The sequence below is a fragment of the Rhopalosiphum maidis genome, chromosome 2 (assembly GCF_003676215.2).
Source record: "Rhopalosiphum maidis isolate BTI-1 chromosome 2, ASM367621v3, whole genome shotgun sequence".
In the NCBI taxonomy this organism is placed as follows: Eukaryota; Metazoa; Arthropoda; class Insecta; order Hemiptera; family Aphididae; genus Rhopalosiphum; species Rhopalosiphum maidis.
Genome location: NC_040878.1, coordinates 70,255,044 through 70,279,139, shown reverse-complemented (window position 1 = coordinate 70,279,139; position 24,096 = coordinate 70,255,044). Strand labels below are relative to the sequence as shown.

At 22.8% G+C, this 24,096-nt stretch overlaps 1 protein-coding gene across 1 annotated transcript in view; it reads left to right on the top strand.

The window, feature by feature from the left end:
• LOC113554097 (lachesin-like) overlaps nt 1–24,096 on the top strand; it is a 70,805-nt gene that overhangs the window by 35,727 nt on the left and 10,982 nt on the right. The window contains exons 3-4 of the mRNA XM_026957789.1: nt 4,841–5,057; nt 12,853–12,894. Of these exons, the coding sequence (XP_026813590.1) occupies nt 4,841–5,057; nt 12,853–12,894 (259 nt within the window). The remainder of the gene's footprint in view (nt 1–4,840; nt 5,058–12,852; nt 12,895–24,096) is intronic.

Genomic DNA, 24,096 nt, shown 5'->3' with positions numbered 1-24,096 from the left:
ATTCGTGTGTGTAAAAAATAACGTAAAAAATATCGATTAATGCATTTCTAGACTGCGCAGTTTCGCTCGAGAACATTAATATTTAGTTACGCCGATGTTAAGTAGAATAGAATATCGCACACAATAGGATCTGACGATCGATCCAAATGCTTTGTTTAAGTATTTGTTTGGTGCTGAGTTGGAGTTTGCACGAAACAAAAGGTAATTCCTGAAGAGAAAGAGAGAGAGGTTGTGTGGTCCTCGGTACTTAACTCAATAAGGAATGCCAAAAGTTTTAATTCCAAGATTAATATTTGTTTTAACATCGGAACATTGGCAGAACATTGTTATAATATGTTGTATTTAAGTGAACAACAAACGCAAATAAAAATAAAAACGAAGAATGTAATTTTTTCACGATTACGTCTTAAGACGGGTACCCACCTATCTACCTATCTGACTACGTTGTGCATATTTCAATTAAATAACAATATGATAACTTATAACCGTACAAACACGACACAATAATAATAATTATTATTATTACACTCATACGGTCGTATATTCGTTTCAAAGTCAAGTGATGCGCAAGATATTTTAGATGCAAGTCAACTGTTTCTTTACATATTTAAATTAACAATAAACATTGTACATAATTTCGACGTGCATGCTTACTCTACCGCGAAAAGTCAGCTATAATTTTGCCAGCATAACAGTTTTAATAAGTAATACTGTCACCGGGACTCGCGGAAACTGAACATTTTAATCGTACATTATACCGCATAGTTTTACAAAATTATTAGTGATATCGCCGTTACGATTCTCCGTATTTTAATTTGATGGTTTTAATTAATTCCCGTTTATGCAGCGTTATGTATTTAGGTGGAATACCCGCGGCATAGTTTTGATATATCAGTATATAACGACTGCTTATTTCAAATGCACGATCACGTCGACGTACTTGCAATGAACTTTATAGACGAAATAATGTTTATGTACAAGTAATCGCGTTCCAGCACAATTGTACGGCAAAAATGCAGCAGCTATCTCATAACACTCAACATTGTGTCACGAGATGTGTAGATTAATTTAAACTACCGCCTAAGATCCTTTTTACGCTCACATGTGACTCATGTGAGTTGTATACGTGAGATATAAAAAAAAAACTTCCCAATAAATAATCAAAATTGAATTATCGCTAATGACGATTATTGCGTGTAACGCTTCGGAGTTTTACCTGTATTAGTTGGAAAAAAAAACATTCGTGTACCTTGTAAGTGGTATGTGAACATTGAGGTCAATATAAGCTGTTATACGTAGGCAATCCGCAAAAATCACATCAGACTTCGACATGTAATAAAATATTGTATTTTCAACATTATGCGATCGTTTTTAATATTATATTGTATTAATAATATTACTAGACTATGATTCTGTAATAAAATGATTTTTAAGATTATAAAAACATTTTAATTATGTTTAACGTGTAATTTTATCTAATAAAATTATTAGCGAAATATTGTTATAATATGTAGATTGTATAATACTATAATCATAACTCACGAATTTATGATAAAATTATTATTTGATATTTACTAGAAATTGGAAAATTGAAATTCGTGTTCTTTATATATCTCATTAATTTTATTACAATTAAATATTAATGATTATGAATATTAAAATGTTATAAACGGTTTAAACTTAAAATTCTATAATAAATTCACTGATTTTAATTTAATAGACATAGTAATTAGTAGGTATAATTTAGCATTTACTTACAATTTTAACTTAATATATTATGTATCAAAATTATTGTAGAGACAATAATAATATTTCCATAAAATATATGAAAAATAATCATTAGGTAGTTCTTATTATATTTAACTTAGAAAAATGTTTAAAAATAATGTATTATCATCTGAAATTTAAACAATAACATCGTAACATAAGTGCACAGTATATTGAAATTTTGTCTGTCTAACTTACTGTGCTAGACTCTAGTGGAATAATATTTATCAGCACCTTTGTTCACTTTCAACAGGGATCACTAACAGTAGCAAGCATGTGGGATTATTCTTTTATCCATATAATTAATTATAATTAATCAACATTCAACTTACAATACTACGTTTGTAAGTTTTGGCGTGCTATATAGTTTACACGAGATACGTAACGCTACCTTAAATGAAACAACAACGTTGATAATAATACTAATGTTTTATTTCAATTGATTTTTAATGCTTAGTGTCTTAATTACTTTTAATATTAATGAACTAAAATTATATGAAGAAGAATGAATATACTTGAGCTTCAAATGAACTAACAGAAATTTGGTATACGAATTCTCTGTTTATGAGCAAAGAATTGATGGTTTGTTAAAAAATTATGAACTATGAACTAGCTATTAAACATATTTTACTTTTTACCATAAAAAAAATATTACTAATAGTCATCTAATTATATTTTTGTGAAATAGAATTACAGATGTAATCATTTATAGTTTTTAGATTAGTAACGCGTTACATTAAAAAATACGTTTAAATTATACTCTAGGATATTTGATTTAAAACAAAAACTAAAATTTGATTAATCCTCAAGTCACTAAGAATTTAATTTAATTTTTTGAAAAACCGAATTATATAGTTTAAAAAATATGTAAATTACAAGATATAAATATTATACTATAATGGCCGAGTTGTTGATGTATCTTAAGATCAATCAAAAATAAAATAAAATTTTATTTAATTATTTTATAAATAAATGAGGCATGTTTTAACAAAATTAACTAATTTCTTATTCGTAAGTTTGAGTTTGCATATTTTTATTCTTGCTTTTTATGCATGGATGTGCTGGAAAGTGAAATAAGGTAGTAGAGTAACATGAATGACGTTTTTAATATAGGTAGTATAATACCAGATTTTCTGTGTAGTATGATTTAAAACAGCTAAATAATATGCTATATTCAGACATTTACGTACGTATTATATTGTTGGAAAATTGGAGTTATTGGTCACAAGTAAGAGGATTACAATTCTCGATCAAATCGTATTACATTTACCCAATGCGTTTTACCACTATAGTTGCGTAATTCTGAAAATAATATAAGTTATTTTTAATGAAATGTTGGAGTTTTCACATAGTTTAAAAATTAAAACAATCTGAATGCAAACTATAAGTATACAACATAGGTGGGTTTTCCCGAAATTAAATTATTTTTAACAAATCCGTAGTGTACGTAGGAAGTGGTTATAAACTTATAAATATTTAATTGTTTAACTTGTTTTATTTTTTTTTTATATATTTATATTTTTATAATATTGACTGATGTTAATAATTAATAATTTTGTGATTTGCATAGTGTAATATCAGATAGTTCTAAGACTCGCGTTTTTAAAATATTTACGTAAGCCAAGTTTACTATAAGATTACATTATGTGATTGTGGTCTTTTATTTTATTTATGTAAATATTTTGATCAACTTCTCAACAGAATAATATGGTTTTGTATTTTTTCTTTGAATATGTTGTAGATTTCATTTTGCAGGCATTCGTCCAAAACAAGAAAGAGGTGGTTTATATTAGGCAATATTTTTACACATCGTGTAACATAATGTGTGAATTATTTGGTACGGCCTTTACCCTGTCGTGGCTAATCTGTCTGCTTTATTTCAACCAAACAAACATTTATCCGTAACACTTTATACTCAGTAAGATTTATCGGAGTTTTATGTGGAAATAAATGGATCCTTACCGAAACACAAAACGAAAACATTTCTATATTAGAAGGCAGACCAAATGTGTACGGTAGCACGAGATGTGATTTAAATTAAATTTTTGAATAGCTTTGTAATTGGATATTTTGACTTGAAACTTTTAACATAATTTGATAAACATAAAATTCGTTTTTCATATCCGATTCTCATGTACCAATTCAAACTGTGGTTTGATTTATTTTTATAAAAAACTTGATCCCTGTGCGATAACAGCACCTTAAAATTTATGATACTTTTGTTGTATGGTTGATAAATTCTCGAGAAATAAGATATTTTTATTCATACATAAAACACAATTTTGATCAAATTTTTGTTTTATGAAGATATGAAGCACAAATAGTTTATCTTATTTTCTTGGCAGTTGTTGAAAATTGCTTAGGGATATTAATCAGTTACACAATTATATTATTATTGAATACAATTTTTTTTTTTGAAATATATTGAAATACTAAGTATAATTAATTATATTGCTATTTATTGTGTTATAATTAATACCTGAAAAATTATCACATAATAATAAAAAAAAAAGTAATAATAAGCGACCAAAGCAAAACTAAGTTTTCGTGATTAAATTAAAAATTAAATATAAAATGTATTTCAAATACTAAAAAAGAATGCATCGATGTTATATTGTCTTATATTTTTTACATTGTGTATCTACAATAAATTAATAGTTTTAATAAAATAATTCAAATACTTTAATAAAATGTTAGTATACCTAATATAATATATACGGTATACTACGTGTAAACTAGATATTTTATTTTAGTTCCTAGTTCTTATAAATATGGTACTAGTAGATTGCATAGCTGTATGGTTGAAAGTTTTTATAATATTTACGGTTGGTCTTGAATTATTTTTATATGACAGCACCATTTCAATTTTGAATACACATTGAATACTTAAAGATTAGTAAATAATAGTTTACATAATATTATATATTTTAAATTAAAAATTATTCACTGAAAATTTAGAGTTCAACAGTTTAAATATTTAAATTGTATTTATGATTTGTTATTATTATAAGAATAATAAAATAATAGTTTATAGTATTAATATATATATATTTTATTTTTTTAAACATTTAAGGTTTTGTCATGGATTAGAATGCGTGACTTACATATACTTACTTCAGGACCACATTTGTTTACTAATGATGGCCGGTTTGGGATTCAACATCCTTTGAGAGATTCGGCTATTTGGAATTTGCAGATAAAAGATGTATCACCGAAAGACATGGGTTCTTATGAATGCCAAGTAAACACTGAGCCAAAAATTAAGTTCCTGGTTAATCTCACTGTTTTTGGTAAGCAGTAAAACAATCAATATTTTAGTTAATTTATTATTAGATACAGGATGATCTACCAAGCATGCTTACCCCCAATTTTAATAATCTTGTTAATTATAAACTTGAAGACCATATTTTTAAATTCTTGAGATTTTTTTTATACTGCCAAAAGAGTATTGTGGTGATACATACTTTGGTTTTTTTTATAAGAATTATATTTTTACTGTAAATCTTTTAGTGAATAATTTTTTAACCAATTATGATGCACTTTGGTTATTAAGATATTTATGCTAATGGTAATAGACCTTAAAAATAGTTTTATAAAGTTATAAAGTATATGTAATATCGGATCTAGTATTTATTATACTTGTCCATTTTTAAAAATTTTAATTAATGATAATGAATAAATATTAATGACACATTTTCAAATCGTTATGGTTCATAACTTCAAAACCCATTATCATGGGCCTATTACTCATAGTATACAAATTTATATATCTCAAGAACTATTTGTTTAAATTATAATTTCCATATATTAAAATGTCTGATAAATTAATTATATTAAAATGTCTGATAAATTAATTACATTTAAAAGAGGGAAATTCTCATTTGAAAATAGAAGTTTGTATTTTCACGTAACACTCTAGAAATAATAAAAAAAATATCAATAATCAGAAAATATGGTCTTTAAGTAAATTAAAAAAAAATTCAGATATTGAATAATTGCGTTATTTGAGAAGAGAAAAGAAGTGAATATGCTGGTTAAATAATCACCTTGAATATGAAAAAAAAAAATAATAATTTTAGAATCAAACTTAAATAAGTATATGATGATTTTTTAATGATTAAAGTTGATAAAAATTAATAAAATAAGGATTATGAATTTAAATTGAAAATTAGTTCTCAGTGATCCGGGTAATAATTACTATCTTTGTATCATTGATATAGACTGTAGAAGATTAGTAAATAAACGTTAATATCAAGTAATAAGTAATAACTAATAACTAATAATAACTGAAATTTGAATTTTAATATTTTCTCCTTAGTTTTAAAAACAGTCCAAAATTTTCTTTATTACCAAATTAAATGATATGTAATACAACTACTACATTCACTAATATTTTAAAATTATAAATTAATAATATAATTGATATACTTACTCACTTTCATTTTTAATAATGAGAATTGTAACAATGTATAAACAAATAACAACAAAAAACTGTATACAATCTCCCAAATAATATTAAAACAATATATATATATATTATATATTAATGTCAATGGGTCGTTTAGATGACAAAAAAAAGTCATCTAAGAATATTGTTTTTTTAAATATATTTTCTTTTAAATTTAAAAAATTTGTTTTTTGAAATTATTTAAAAATTTGAGTATTAATAATTATATTATGAAAATATTACTTTGGATTTTTTTTCTCAAAAAGAATTAATCAAAAATAATATTTTTATTATAATAATAAATATAATCATATTATGAAATTAATACTGTGGAAATAAATAGGCATTTGAGCTTTAATAAATTTGTGTTCTATGTGTATATCCATACTACATAATAATAAAAAATATCAGTCACTATAATGACATAAAATGAGATGCAGAACTGGTATTTAACTCCTGCATTTCAGCGGGATAAATGTCTTTTAATTTAATAGAAATAATAACTAGGTAATTGAATTCGAAAAACAATTTTGAATGAATGCTTTCAATGTTGAACAAAAATGCTCAAAACTCTATTAAAGATGGGATACTTGCTTACGTTTCTTCGCCTATTGTTTGTTGATTTCCAATGCCATCAAAAACACTACTAAGCAATTCAAAAAAAAAAAAATGATTTCATTAAAGTACAATATAATATAATATATTGCATTTAATTTTAAATTTACAAAAGTGCAGTATGAATTTTAACTGACCCCAAAAATGTTTATTGAAGAAAAGACAACACAGAATATACTCAAGCTATTTTTTTTTTTGGTTTATTTGCAATCTAAAAATTAAAAATTAAAAATACTTGAAATACTTTTCAATTGTACCATCACTAATTTATTTATGTCCTTAATATTTAATAATATAGAAACATTTACTTTTTCTGTCGTAATTTTGTGTTATCTAATAAAGTTGTAATTATTTATTTACAAGTTGCTTAGCTGTTTAATTAATAAGAAAAATAAATAACCAACCAAGATCAAACACACTCAAAATTATCAAGATTAATAGTGTCAATATAAGACAATTTTTATGTTACTTTGGTTGTCTTAAATTTGTTTCAGAAGCTCCTAGTTGGCACAAGCTATTGAGTGTTTATTTAATGTTTATTATAATTTGTTTTATAAATCATAAATATTTAATCATATGATTAAAATATTTACTGTTAAATATAATAATATCTAATTAAGTTTCACTTTAAACGAATCACTAAATAAATGTCGATAAACATTTATTATTGTAATTCCATTAATGTTATTAAAAAATTAAAATTACCATTTTATATATTTTTTGTTTCTTGGTATAGTGGTAGAAGATGGAGACTCATATTACTATACTTCTTGGAAACACTGTAAAGTAAAAAATATTTACTTATAATTTACTGTGTATAACTTTTATTTACTATTTAATCAATAGTAAATTATACGCAATATATTATACTTTGCAAAAACTAAAATTAAAAACAAAACAACATAGATTTAAAAATAAATAAAAACAAAGTTTATAAAAATACAGAGGCTCATCCTATAAAAATGTAATTTAAACTAAATTTTCATGAACAGAAATTTGGAATTAATACATGACATCTTCATTAGAAATTATTTAAGAAATATTATAACTATCTCTATTTACAATTAAAAAAACATTAACCCTTTTTTTTTACAAACTTATGCATATTTTGACCCAAAATGCGGTTTCTTTATTCATAATGAACCTCACTCAGAATGGTTTTTCAAACACGATGATACTTCACTTTAAAATTAAAAACTAAAACGTAAATTTAACATATCTAACCCAAGTGACCTACTAAAAACAATGGTTGTTTTTATTTACAATACATGGTTATTGGTCATATTTTAGATTTTAAGTGGAGCAATGAATGTATTGATTTTACAATGATGTGTATTTTTTTTTAATCTTTGCATACATTCAAATTAAAAAAAATACTTCAATCTTCAACTTTGATAGGGGTTTCAGATAGGTAATAAATTGAAACAATTTAGTACTTTCATCTTAGATCTATTTTTTTTTATTAATTCTTATCACTTTTTAAAGCAATCAGAGAAAAAATGTAGAAAAAAGATTATTTTTACTGAAATCCAAATTTTGATAAATTAAATTAAATTTATTGTTCAAAAACGAATATCTGTAAACTTGGATTTTTCACAACTTAGATGTATATTAGTTTTTTCTAATTTTTTTTTTAATTTAATGATTTTTTTCACTAAAATATTTTTTATACAGGCTAATTGATTTAATAATATGTATGTCTCATAAAAATCTAATTTTTTTTTTTTACATATTTCTAATCATTTTTGTTTTATCTTATTAAATAGTTAACATGTACATTATAAGAATAAATGTTTAATTTTTAATTTTGAACTTTTTAGAAAATATAATTTTATCACTAGGTTCTTCATTGTATAAAAATATTTTTACGTTTAATTATTCGAGTTTCCTTCCGAGAAAATTTATTTATCCTACATTAAAAAATACTTTAAATTTTTCTGACTTTGAATTTTTCTGAAGATTTTGAATATTAAATAATATTGATGTATAATTATACATATATTATACATAACAAACCATTATTAATTAGACTTTTTATGTTTTTTGGTTTTGTCAAGCATCTGTAAATTTGTCTTTCAAAAGATGACTAAAAGAAAGAAAAATTATTTTTTTTTATTGATAATTGACTTCTTATTGCTTTTTATTTTGTATCATTCAAATAGGAATGTAATTCCTTTTATTCGAATTGAAATATAATCATTTTAAGACTCCAAATACTTCACTAAATTCATTCTTAATTTTAATGATTTTAATGATATGGAATTAAATCAATACTGAATGCCATGATCAACAATAATCGTACGGTTTTAGAAATTTTATCGCTGAGAATTTTATGCAACTCTTTTTTCATGAAATATTCAAGTAAAAATTTAATATAATTTTTGAATATATGTATTGAAAACAAAAATTATAAGTTTATGTTTTAATTTGGTGCTTGTAAAATATTAGTGACTTTCGACTTTTACAATTTATATAGTGAATAATATACATTTACATGAGCTTTATCTGTTGGTTTTAAATCGATGTATGTGTGTGTTATTCTTAATTTTTGTGTCTGTCATTACCTTATGGAGCACTACAAATGCTTCAATATTAAATTTCGAAGGTTGTTTGGTTATAAATATTCAATTTTTGGCACTCTTTAAAATAAAAATATAACATTTTAGTAAATGTAAATCATGATTAGTATAATTGTTTAATAACTTTTATTACTATAAATCTTTAATTATTTTACTTTTCGTAAAGTCACGTGAAATCGTATGAGAAAGTTAGTTTTTACACTATTCTATGAGTTATTATCTTAACCAAGAGTATTGTTTCAACGCTTATGTCGTATATATATATATAAATATAACAAACCATACTATCAAATAGTATATTTGATCTCAAAAGTCTAGTCTATTGACTATTTGTTTAGATTACTGAACCAATGATTTAATTGAGGTTGCCAAAGCTTGTATTAGTGAATTTGAAGCGAAACTTCATAACGTCTAATGAAATTGAGTAGTGTACCAGAATAGAAAGTCTTTAATTCAGTCGAAACTCTTGGATCTAATTTCTACTGAATAATTGTACAGTAATCGGTACTATTTAATATGATTATAAAAATAAATATTTGACATACATTTTACTTAAAAATTATTATAATTATCAAGAACAATTTTATTTGGTAACGCGGATAGGATAATAAAATTACGATATTGATATTTTAAATGCTCTTTTGAACCTAACATTTGGTATTTTAATATTATGTTTGTAATTTATTAATAAATATCTTGCCATTAGAATGATTACTTTATTTTTGCTATTAAATTAATTGTATTTTTATTAATATTGTTTGTATAATATCTAAAAAATATTTCTACATTTATAGTTATATACCTGCAATTATTCATTTTTGAAAATTTTTAGTGTAATTTTATAAATTTCAAAATATGTTTTTCAAAAAAAGTTATGTTTACGTGACAATTAAAATTTTTTTTTAATGGAAATATACTAATATGTGTTATTATAATTATCGAGATACAATAACTTATGTTAGTATTATTTACATTGACAAAATAGTATAATATTATAATTTAATTGGAAGTGTTAACAATAAATAATATTTATACAATTTTAAAATAAAACAAAACATTCGATTGTAATAATTTTCATTTCATTAAACATTGTATTAATTTACCCTTAGAATATATCGTAAGAACTTAATAATATGCATTTATAAAAAAATCAAATTTGATTTGTTTATGGTCGTTTGTTACTAATTTGATGAATAACTTTTGACATTTATGGTTTATTTGTGAATTGTACAGATGTTTGTGTTCACATCTTTAGTCATACTTATGCTATTGGTTCGTCAGATACATTGATAAAAGATAAAATAGACTTAAAATAAAAATATAAGTGAATGCCACGTCAGTCTAGTCTTGAAAATTGTATTTAGAACTGTGATAGAATAACACTATGATTGTCAAGAAAAATAAATCTCAATATATTTTACTGAAGGGTTATTTTCTTTTATCTTTTTTTTTATTGTGATTGATGAGTGTTTAATGAATTGGTTGTCAAAATTGTAAATATTCATTTCTATGCATTATAGAAATATAAAATATTGAATTCATCTGCTTTGTACATACAAAATAAATTCATATTTTTAATAAAAATATTATTTTAAAGTATTTATATAGGTATGTGTAGGTACCAGCTTAATTTAAAATGAATTATTGTTTTAATTTGAATATAATCCTATTAGAAATTCAAAATATAAATCTATATGTATTATTAAAAAACTGGTTGATAGAAATAAATGAGCGCAAATCAATACGAGTTACATTTTTATTTTGTCGTAATATATATTTATATATATATCTCAAAAAAATTAAACAATGTAACTACTATTCCTGAAACAAAATATCTTGTTATTATATTAGACAAACGTCTAACTTGGGGCCTCCGCCTCTAAAATAAAATAAAAATGGCCAACATTAGACTTGACCTTTTCCGAACTCTTGTATAGTCCAAACTCAAAGTTAAATTAAATCCTGTAGAATATAACCATTAGATCACTGTGGTTCTTTGGTATTCATATCTGGGGTTCGACTTAACTCTAAAACATTCGTCTTATTCATGAATTTCCAAATATAACTCTTCACATCATTACTGGTTTCCTCTGGTATATATCTTACCAAGCCCTACACTATAACCCTACGAATAAAAACTGCAAATGAACTCGTAATAAATGTTTTAACTTGAAACTTGCATTTAATGCTAACTCGTTAATTCAAACTACGTCTTTAAGTTGTATCGCTCTCTCAAATTAAAAAAAAAACTGGTATCGTGATTCGTGAATTATTATCCTGGCAATATAAATACAAAATTATATTTCTTCCTCTTAACTTAGATAATATATTAAATAGTATTCGTGGAATAATACCAAAGGATGATTTCCACTATCAAGCGGCGATTTACGTTGCAAATTTATTCTGATAACATAATAAGCTTACGCGTGTATAGTTTGTTTTTATTCTATTTCAATAGTAATATTATGATTAATAATCAAATAGGTATTATAGAAGTACGGGGTATAGTATTTGGATTTGTAGAAAAACATCACGATTCAAAACATATTTCCAAAAATAACTACATTAAAATGTAAGGATTTTATAATATTATATATAAACGGTAAAAAAATACCTTTATTACAAATTAAAAAAAAAAATTATTAAAATGGAAAAAATAAAAGGTAATCAGTACTTTTTATAATAATTTAGAATACTAAAACAAATAACTGAAAATATGTATTAGTTTTATGAAATATTGATAGATATTTTGAAATTAGTGATTTTTATTCAAGAATATTTTTTTCAGTCAAAAAGCTTGAAAATTCAATTCAATTTTTTTTAAGTGTTATAAGTTCTAATTCCTCAAACTTGAAAGTTTAATACAACATCCCTAATACGTTTTTTTTGGTGAAATGAAAAAAATAAAATTTAACAGTAAGCCAAATTTCTTCTTTTTTTTTTATCAACTGTGTAAGTTTTAGAAAGATTCAAGTATTAAAAATTACATGTAGTAACGATTTCACCTCAAACAATTTGTATTGTTTTGTTATATTAAAAAAAAATATTAATCGTAGAAATTTAAAAAAATTCGTGTATAACTAAAACTAATAGCTATTTAAACCTCGAATCTATTCACAAACCAAATTGCTTTGGATTATTTCGATGTTGTTTTTTAAGTTATAAGCGAATATCGATAATATTATATGATATAATACGTATATTTAATTGTTAAATTTTACTAATAGAAAAATAAACTATTTAAAGTATTTGAAATGAGTCGAAATTTAATAGTATAGAAGTATACTATAATAAAACGAGTTTCCCTGTTTTTTTTTTTTTAAAAAAAAAAGATTAAATCATATAAAGTCAGTTGACTTTTTATTAATTGTGTCATATTTGAGAAATATGGTTAATTTATTCTAGATCATTCAAATATTTAAAATTTAATGCATTATTTTACAGAGTCTGACGTGATGATCGGTGATATGGGAGAAACCAGTTTTAGTGAGTATACAATTTAATTTTTTTTTCTACCATCATTATTATTTATAATTATAATAATATTCTAAACTTTAATTATGTTTAGAAATGTGAATATTTATTAGGTATTAAAAAATTAAAAACTTGTATTAGTAATAATGATTTATATTTAAAAGTTATTCATAGCTAATAATACGCATTAACATATTGAATACTTAAGTGTAATAGTTATTCTTGTATACAATATTTTACGTTTAAATCGGTAATTTTATAATAAAATAATAAATTATGACTTTTTAAACTTATAAGATAATGTTGTAAAGGTACACATTAATTCGTTTAGTTAAGATAAATTCATTTAAATCTGTTTTAGAATATTTATTTTAAATTAATGAAAACTGTTTATTGATTTATATAATGTGGTTTATAATATGATGCTACACCCGTATAGTGTATTGTCTCTGTCCTAAAAATATAAAAAATAGAAAATGTGTGATCAGTAGTGTTATATGTATATGTTGTTTGCTTAATAGCTTCAATAGTAAAGTAAATGGACTTATCAGTTATCATATCGCTTAAAGATAAGAACATTATTTGTTATCTCTCATCGAGTTTTTACGATATTTTAATTTTTAAACGAGTTATGACCATTTCTATATTTTAGTAAAATTTACATATCTTAGGTAAAATTACTCTAATATTATAGTGAACTAAGCAAAATAAGTTCTAATAAACGCAAATTTGTTATATTGTACGTTTGTAAGACGGATAAACACATGCGAATGTAACGATTTTTATTAAAAATAATGAATAGATATTTACATACGAAATCATATTCATTCATAGGTTCATATTAATTTCAGCCTTATTCAGTGACATATCTCAATTAATTAGGGCTCCTATAGAATTTAAATTAATTTGTTATTCTTATTTTATCTGCAGTGACGTGCATAATATTTAAAGATTTAGATTTTTTTTTAAAAAAAAAAAAATATTTGAATAATTTTAAAAGTAATCAATTTAAAAATGGCCAATAGCAATTTTAAAAGTTTTTAAAACTGTAAATTAAAATTTATAAGCAATAATTAATATTCATATTAAAATTATTTTATTTAAAAAATATATATACGCAATATGCATTTTAAATCTTTTTAATAGTTTTGTTTTTAATTTTCTTTCAATTAACTTTCTTTTGTATGCAAATTTGTTCGTAGCATCTACCTATTCCGCAGAATATACATATAAATAGTATTATATATTATATAATATTAATATACTAATAAAAAAACTGAGGTACTCGCCTTGCTCTATAATAGGTGTTGTTTGTATGCCTCATCATTGAGTAATTCACTATAATATGGATGTTTTAAAATTTGAACTGAATGGTATAACATTAAATACAAAAAACCATTATGAGCTTAAATAGATTGTCTGTTCATGTTTTCAAAGATAATTTTTCTATTGGTAATATGTTTATGGAATATGGTACTAATATTTTGATATAATTGTTGAGTATGGTTAATAATAATAGTATATGTAATAGTAAAAAGTTTCAAATCCTAGAAATTACATAAAAATAAAAAACGTTATTTTTCGTTAAAATATTTATTTCTGTCAAACTTTGAACATGAGCTTATAATACAAAATTATTGCACATGTGTTGATAATCGGAATCATATTTCTACTTCATATAGTACGTTATAATTGTAACATAAATACCACTAATTGCTTCGCTCAGAATTTAAAATAACTAAAACGTATATATTTATTTTAAAGATGGCCTATTATAATAATATAAGTTTAATATGAGTTCGTGCATTGACAAAAATAAATGGTTTCACTAAATATTATTGTGGATAAACCTTTTCGAAATTGGTTTTGATAAAAACATTTCTATATTATTCACCACTCATAGTGGATACATGGATACGTAGTGCGTACAACAACCGTTTTTTATGCCACTAGTCGCAGATTAAAAATAAAAAAAATGAGTTAAGTTAAATTTCTTATAAATTACCTATTGAGTTTTTATGTCATATCATTTATTTTTAGAAAAAATGTATATCATTTATGTATCTCACTTAATGAAAAAAAACGATTAAAATTGAAAGTTATTCTTTTGAAATAGTCAGTGTTAAGCTTAAATTTGTAAATTTAATAAATATAATTGGTATAATATTGTAATATACATATTATTCTTATAACATTGCAATTTACTCTGTACTGCAGCGTAAAATAAACGAACGCATAGATAATAACAAGTAAAATTTATTTACTATAGTCAAAATTGTTAAATTTTAAATATTAGAATGTATATAAATGACCAGGAACTTAATACAATAAAAAAAATCTACATTTTAAAATTATAATTTATTTACAATAATATTGTATACTATATAAAAAAAAATCATTATTATTTGGTAAATTAATTATCTGCATACAATACTTATTTAAATATTGAATAGAAAGTGTATATTATAGTGATAGATAATAATAAGAAAATTGATGTTAAAATATTATGTTTCAAATTTGAACTTGTTTAAAATTTCTTGATAATATAATAAATCAATACCTTGTTAAGTTAGTATTCACTATTCACTATTTTTAGTATGGTGTTTTTAATAAAAACATTAAACAATGTTAATAAAATGCATATGTATCTAAGATTTAAAATTGTAATATGTCTTTTTTCATTTAAACAGGATTCTGAAAATTCAGCACAGTAGATATTAGGATTTGAAAGGAAAGAAAGAATTCAATGAATTTGATAACAAATAAGACGTTTTTAGTTTTTGTGTGCATTTAAGCCTAAAGTAGACTATATACTGACTAAAGTCATAAAAATACATCTTCTTTTATTATAAAGTTGATGAATGATATAAAAAAATATATAAAAACAATTTTATCGGTTTTGATAAGAATAGAAGACTTGAGGATTTTACAGCCAGAAAAGTCTGGCTTCAAATAAAACTGGTTTCAAATACTCCGGAAACAGGAAAACACTTAATATTGTATATTTATAGATCAATAATAAACATTTCATTAATATACTTATATTGGGTGGTCTCTAACTCATCGTATTGTTTAACAAAAATAAATTAAATTATATTAAACTTAGTATTAATACATACTTGAATTATACATTAATAACAATAATAATAATAATTACTAAACTCCGACCACCGTCAGAATTAATCGATTTTTATAAATAATTTATGTCTCTAAATAATTATAAAATCACTGTCAGACCATAGTGATAATTTATTTACTAAACTTATAGATTGTAAATATTAATCACAATAAAATAAATAGTAATTTAAATTCATATTGTGAATTATAAATATGAAAATATTGTTATATATTATATTAATTCTTTATTTATGTTTCTTAAATATATACAACCACCCTGTACTTTTAAACTGGCAAGACACATTTGTATTGTGTAAAGACTTATTTCTTCAACAGAACATAATAATATAATATACGTATGTTGTACAACGAATGGTTTCTTTTTCATAGAAGATTTATTTCTTCAATTGCTCTAGAACTCTAGAAGGTACTTTAATAATGAATTATGGAAACAAAGTAAACTTCAACTATTTATTTTAACTTATTTTTATTTTTTCTCATATTAAATACTAATATTTACATGGTTTTTTTTTTTTATAATTGTTTAAAATTTAATTTTAACTTAAAATCGTCTATAACATTTTAGACTTTATAATTTATAATTTTATAATTAAAATAATTTTTCTTTAGATCGTAACTTACACATTAAAAACATTTTTTTGCTTACTCTTAAAAGTTTCGAGGTAAATTCCTTATCTGTCTTGTAAACAATATAAGTATTAATTTATCTATCCGTTATAATAATGATTGTAATAAAATATGTATGATAGGTATAGCAGCTCACGTGATATCAGAATACACTATGAAATTTAATTATTTAATAAAATTAAATATTAATATTAAAAAATAAAATACTTATAAAACAAAAATATCATAATAAAAATTGCAAAACTGCTATTTTATTTTGAAAAATTTTAAATGAATTACTCGATATTAAGAAGGACTATTAAGATAATTGATTTGAAAGAAAAACAAATATAATTTAAGCGTGTTGTCGTGTGTTAGTTTTCTATGCACTATTATTTATAAATAGTTACTATGAAATTGAACTACAGTCTAGTTTTGCAGCTATTATCAATATTAGAAATTATGTATTATATATAGTGTATTGCTATTGATTAAAAAAGGACAAAGGTATTGGTATAAATATAAGTATTTCATACAATACTTTTTCTCAATTTATATTTTTCATTTTTGTAACCGGTGTAATTTTCGGAAGTATTAATTATATAAAAATTAATATTGTGTTAGTTAAGGATACTTTATTTTTTTCCAAGTTCCAAAGTTGAATTTTAAATGGCATCAATTTAGACTTAAATATGTTGATTTTCAAAGGATTTTGTACATTAGATAACTATGAGGTTATAAAATATTCATTCACAACTTGCCATTTTATATTTAAATATAATATCGTTTTACAGAAATGTTTGAACCATCTGGAAAAGTGAATATTGAAAATGCTGGAAGGCTAATTAAATATGTAAGATAAGGGTCCGAACAGATTATTAATATTTATTTTATACATACCTTCTAACTGTTGTCCATAATTCCATTTAGGCAGTGCCGGACCCTGAACTTTTGCATCAGGTGGGCTATGCTGAGGTCAACAATTTTAAGGAAAGGACATTAATTTTACTTGATATATATATATATATATATCAATACGTGATATTATAAAATTATTATAACTAATATTAAGCACGCCATTTATAATTCTGATAAATCTACGATAAAATAATATGATTTCAATTTATAGTAAATATTTTATTTTGTAGTACCAGTTGAAAAACAATGGTACAATGAGAATTCCTTTTTATTTAAAATAATAAAAACATATTTTTTAAGAGATGAAAATAAAAAACTGTTTACGTTAAATTATAAAATGTAAACACTTATATTAATTTGATTGCATAATAAAAATTAATTGGAAATAATTATAAAAATTATAATTTATAAGATAATCATATTATATAACATTTATTATTATCATCTTTAACTTTGAAAACAGGTTATTTTAATAACATTATTTTTTTTTATGATATAAACAAAATTTTTAATAGTATTGTCAATATTTAACCATTTTTCTTCAGACTTTTCTATAGTAATTATGTTTAAAGTAGACAGAATATTACGGAGCATATCATTTTCAAGTGTATTTTTTATCCTCTTCATACATGAAAAAGTTCATTCATTTGTTACAGAAGACACAAGTATTATAATTGCAATAGTTTATAGTATTATAGCTTTATTTTATGTCGCATTTAGACGCTGGTAAATACGCGTCTATCGTCTATTTATAAGGCTTGAGTACATACAAGTAGTTTTTAAACTGTTACAACGATGTTTTATGCATTAAAATATTTAAATGCTCACTTTATGATAATATTCTTATATTTTTAAATCGTAAGATAATTACCAATCAATAAACAATTATGATTTATTTTAGTACCTGTAAAAATTGAATGAATCCTAACTAAATATATTTAAATTTTAAATAATAAAGCCACGGAGGAAACGAGACTTTTTCAGGTGTCTTTAGATCACCCCTGTCGTTGATCTGCGTTTATGGCAGGTAACGATTATCATTTATCTTCAAAGTTCAAACTATACTTAATTTATAATAAGAATTGTATCATACAAATCGAAATTAATTTATCAAGTGAAAAAATAGAGTTTAATTAATTAATTTAAATTATGTGCCATGTTTATTGTGTAACTATTTCTAGTCAGACTTTAGAATGGTACATAAAATACTCGTAAGCAAACAAAATTGTAAATGCATTTTTAGAAGTTTGATATTCGTCATTAATGTTTTGAAATGGGGATAATTATTTTCCAATTTATATTTGAATAACTATAGTTTATAGTGATTAGTTATAATTAAAAAAATATTCATGATTATAAATATATTTGGTATTTTATTATTTGTAGAAGAATATATGTTTTGTAAATTAATTAATATATAAATACATTTTTTAGCAGCGGAGCTTAAATAAGAATTATTTTGATCATATATGACTATGGTAGTGTCTATTTTATTCAGATAATAGAAAATTGTATACGATAAGTTTCCTTGAAGTTCATTGAGCAAGATGATTTTGTATATTATAACTTTATGTCTTATACATAAGGATTCTAAACAAGATCAAAAGGGCTTCTATGTATTATTATTTTCGTTATAAGTTATACATACTTAACACAAATTAAACCTCATTTATTAAATTTAGATAAATAAATATAAAAATAATATAATTGTTTAGGAAGATAAAAAATTAATTTTCTAATAAATATAAAATATGTTATAGCCTAATTCGTAACTGAGCATCAGATACATCATCCTTTTATTTTTTTGATAAAAAATAATGGTAAATATTAATGTTTATCAGTATCTATATAATATTTATAAATTATGATCTTTACAACAAAGTGACTAATTTTGCAATATAAACTTCAACACGATTTTTATGCTTTTTGTTCATATATATAATTTTATTTAATCTTTGTAAAATTAATTTAATGTTATACAATCTACATAAAACGTTAAAACATTATTCACATAATCTCAATACATACTCACATTTTTAGTGAACTTAAAAAATATTATGATTTATAAATTTAATTAATGGTTTTACATTCAAACATTTATGTTTAAAGTACAAATTTTCAGTTTTAACAGTTTTAAGTAATCCATTTAAAAGATTTATAGTTTTTAGTTAAAAAGTAGCATTTCGTAGGATTTTACGAAAAAGTTAAATGTGTAATTTTAATGAAATCATTAGAAAAAATCATGTTTTTATTTATAAAATTGTATTATGTCTATTATACAATAATTAATAAATATTATTTATTTTACACCAAAATTTTCAAGTTTATTACTGAAATGTTTTAGTAAGATATTTAACTGTTTATGACTGTAGATTTTTGATATTACAAATTTTATCATAATTTTAGTGTTAGTCAAACTCAATAATTAAGTAGGTACCTACTTTCATTTTACCTCTTGTAAAAATCAAATAATACATAAATTTACCTTTTAGGACACTGTTGCCGGTTTGAATTTAATATATTTAAATTATTATTATAATTCATGATCTATGATATTTAGTTTTAGTTTTGTTTTAGTCAATTTAAAATTGTTGATTTGATCGTAAATATTTGAATATAGTGTATTACAGTAAACTTTATTTAATGAATATTGTCGAATACAAAAATGTTTCTAATTTTTTTTATACCAGTTTTAGTTAGACTTAAGTATAGTTATTATGTGTTAGTGTACAACATTATAACAACATTATTGCCTACTATCTACATTAATTTCAAAAAATTAAACAATTGATCACATATTACAATATAAGCTCATAATTCGTATATAAGAACACTCATATATTTATAATATTTTGAATGAGTTAATCACTATTTTATAATATTGGTTTAGTAAAAAAATTAACCAAACTACGATTATAAAAATAAGGATATTGTTCAAATTAAAAGTATGTACTTTTGTTTTATTTGATAAAAAAAATAAATAAGTAAATAAATAAAATAAAATAATATATATATATATTTATCACACTTAAAAAGTAGCTCAAGTGCTATGACATTTTTTCTTTTGTTAGGGCTACCATATTATATTTTTAATCTGTGAAGTGTGAATTAATAAATTTAGTTTAAGTATCTACTTCCTTATAGAAATTTCACCAATGAGAATTTAGTTGTCTAATAAATATTATTGATCATTTATTATTTTTCATCCATTTACTAAAATATAATATTCTTACGTCGATAAGATTATTTTTGAAAAAAAAAAAACAAAATAAACAAGTTATAAAATTACTTATAAACTAATAAAACTGTTATTTTTATTTTATTCTCAATTTAGTTTTCGTGTTTTAAATACAGATCATGCTGTCACTAGAGTTTCTATGTCTGTTTGTAATGTGTAAAAAAAGGTAGAAAGAAATAAAAAAGTTTATTTAAACTTGAAGAAAAAAAAATTTGATTCAGTGTTCTGTTGTATTTTATTTCAAAAGTTAAAACAAACAGTGATTATAAGAACTTGGTATTATTTTTATTGACTTCATATCACAAAACAGAAAACAATTTGTTGAATTAAATGGTATTCAAAATAGTGAGCAGATAGTATACTTTTTAAGAAGTTACAGAGTGGTGCAATTTCATTCTCAACTATACTCTTTTATTTTCCTCTAAATAATACTTTTTTTTTATTTTTAAAACTAAAAGTTGTTTTTCCGTAGATAATATTATAAAATTGTAATATTTTATTGCAGTTTTTTTTTTGGGAATGAGTTTTCAACTATAGTGTTATTAGATTCACTGAACTATCATAAAAAGATAATATATAATATGTATTATAAGCAGAATTAAAAATTGTTGATTTTTCCATTTTATTTGTTACAAGTGATCATATCATTTCTTTTCTTCTTACAGTACTAACAATTGTTAAAATTTAAATTATTTAATTCTTATATCATTAAATTTTAATATATTACATAATTAAAGTAAACACTTAAGAATAAAAACAAAAAAATAAATCATATATATTATTTATTTTGGTATCTACCTATCTAGAATTACGTAGTGACATACATTATATATACTACTACAAAGTACTTACATTTGTCTAAGAAGTGTAATTAAATGTAAGTTAGAAACATTATTTATGTACGTAATGTATATTTATAGAGTCGACGAGACTAAGGTCCTCGATTCTAAATAACCGAATCTGGTGTATCTAACATCTGTCATTCTATCTTACTAAACATTGATATATTAATTAAGTATTGTATAATACGACAATTTATTTATTAAGCGTGATGATGTTGAAACAAGATATCTTATTACTTCGATTAATAATAAATGAGAAATGCTGTGCTTGTGATGCTGAATTTAGAACTGCAAAACGGTTAATAGGTATGGAAAAAAAAAATTTTTTACACGGTGAAAATAAGTATACGTTGAAAACATAAAATAGACGATTCCTAACCTGACATGCAGGAATACTATAATACGGCAAAGTGAGTATAGTAGAAATAATTTTGAGGTAAACTGGCCGGTGAAAAATCACTACTAAGGTATACGGAAAGAATGCGTTACGAAATAATTGGAACCGTAATATGTAATATTTCATGCTGAGATACATACATGGTCATTTATGACACGAAAAATGTTGTGGACTACACAATGACCTAATGCAGTCCTCGTTATTTTTATCACATATAATTCGAAAGACCTCGAGCACGTGATGCCCTTTAAACGCATTACAAAAACTAAAATTTAATACACCGAAGGTAAAGTTCGTATTTCAATAGGGTAATGTTCCTAGTTGTAGTCATATTATTTTTTGATATAAAAATATTCATAATAAGGTTTCTTTTTGACGTAGTTATAGCCTGTACGAGACCCTATAATATTACATTTTTATTGTTAAGGAATAAAATAAAAAAATTATGAGTGGCTTTTAGAATATCATTTTAGAGAGTCTGTCAATATAGTTCAAATACCTACTATAAATACCACGATTGTTAAAATCTTAAAACAAAACATAAGTAGTTTTCAAAAGTTTTACTTATAAGAAAGACATTTAAAAGATTGGATAAAATATAATTTGATGAGAACAGACCCTATTATTATTGATATTTTGTTTCTGTACATTTTAAATCAACGTATACAGGTAGTTTATAAAATAAGTACCAATACATCGTATAGTTAAGTCAAATTATTATTTTGATAGGTACGTAATTTAATATATTATATATTGTAGTATACGATATACGTGTCAATAGATCATACTATTTTAGATTCTAAGCAGAGTGATAGATTTATTGACTACAAATTAATGTTTTTTTTTTTTTTTTTATTTAAATTTGTTTTAAATTTTGTTATTATCATTTTAAAGCAATACAATTTTTTAGATTTTCAATTTAGATATATTTTATAGTAGGAAAATAAATCTAGTTGATACTACAGGGCGGTGAAGGGGTTAAAAGTAAAATATAAATTTCCTTATGCAATTGTTGGATATCATTGGATTCAAATGTAATATATACATTACAGCGATTTACTCAATGACGTGGTACATTCAACAACTATTGTATAGTATATTGGTTACGTACATTATCTCTTAAAAATAAAATATGTATTATTGAATTAAAAAATAATGAAATTTTACATAGATTTTCATGTACTATATACCTACAACATATTATTATACCGAATCCCAACCATTATAATATTAACATATATAGATTATTTTTTTTTTATCTCTATCCTTTTTTTTTATTCAATAATGGAAGTTAAATAATAATTTATATTTAACATGGATACAAAACTCGATAAAAATTGTTTTATATTACAAAGTATTTTATGCATAAAACCAATAAATATTTTTATAAGGTATTTTTTAATATAAAGATCTATTATCATTGTATAGCCAAATATAACTACACATTTTAAATTATGTTTTAAGCTCAAAACACGAATTCCAGTCTGGGTAGCATAAATAAATCATGGAACTTAAACGGCTTATGGTTGGTTTTGTGTTTAAATTTATGCTAAACATATCTCGATCCATTAACGATGGAATAATATGGTACCTTTCGAATATGCTTGAAGCTATGATATGTCTGTGTAAAAATACACACCGTTGTCATTGATATTAACCTTTTAATTTAGTTGATATCTTTAAATTAAAATATTATATAGCATTGAAAAATATTGAAGTAAGTTCTACTTATTTTCATGGCCCTTAAGACTAGAAGTATTGAGGACTCGACAATTTACGTTTTTTTTATACAAAAGTTGTAAAAAACATTTTTTATTCAGTAAAATAGTATATTATATTAATTTTCTTGTAGGTAATCGTTGTTATTTTTGTACAATTAAATTATCATACTCCAAATTTTCTATTTTCTTAGTGAAATTAATTACCATAATATATGCATAGTCATGAAACTAATTTAAAATTATTTATATAAAGTAAAACGATTTTCATGCTTTCTGACAAACTTGTCATAAATTATGTTATTCTATGTTGGTGCTTTAAGCGTGCACACATACAACTTTGTTTATTTTTTAAAA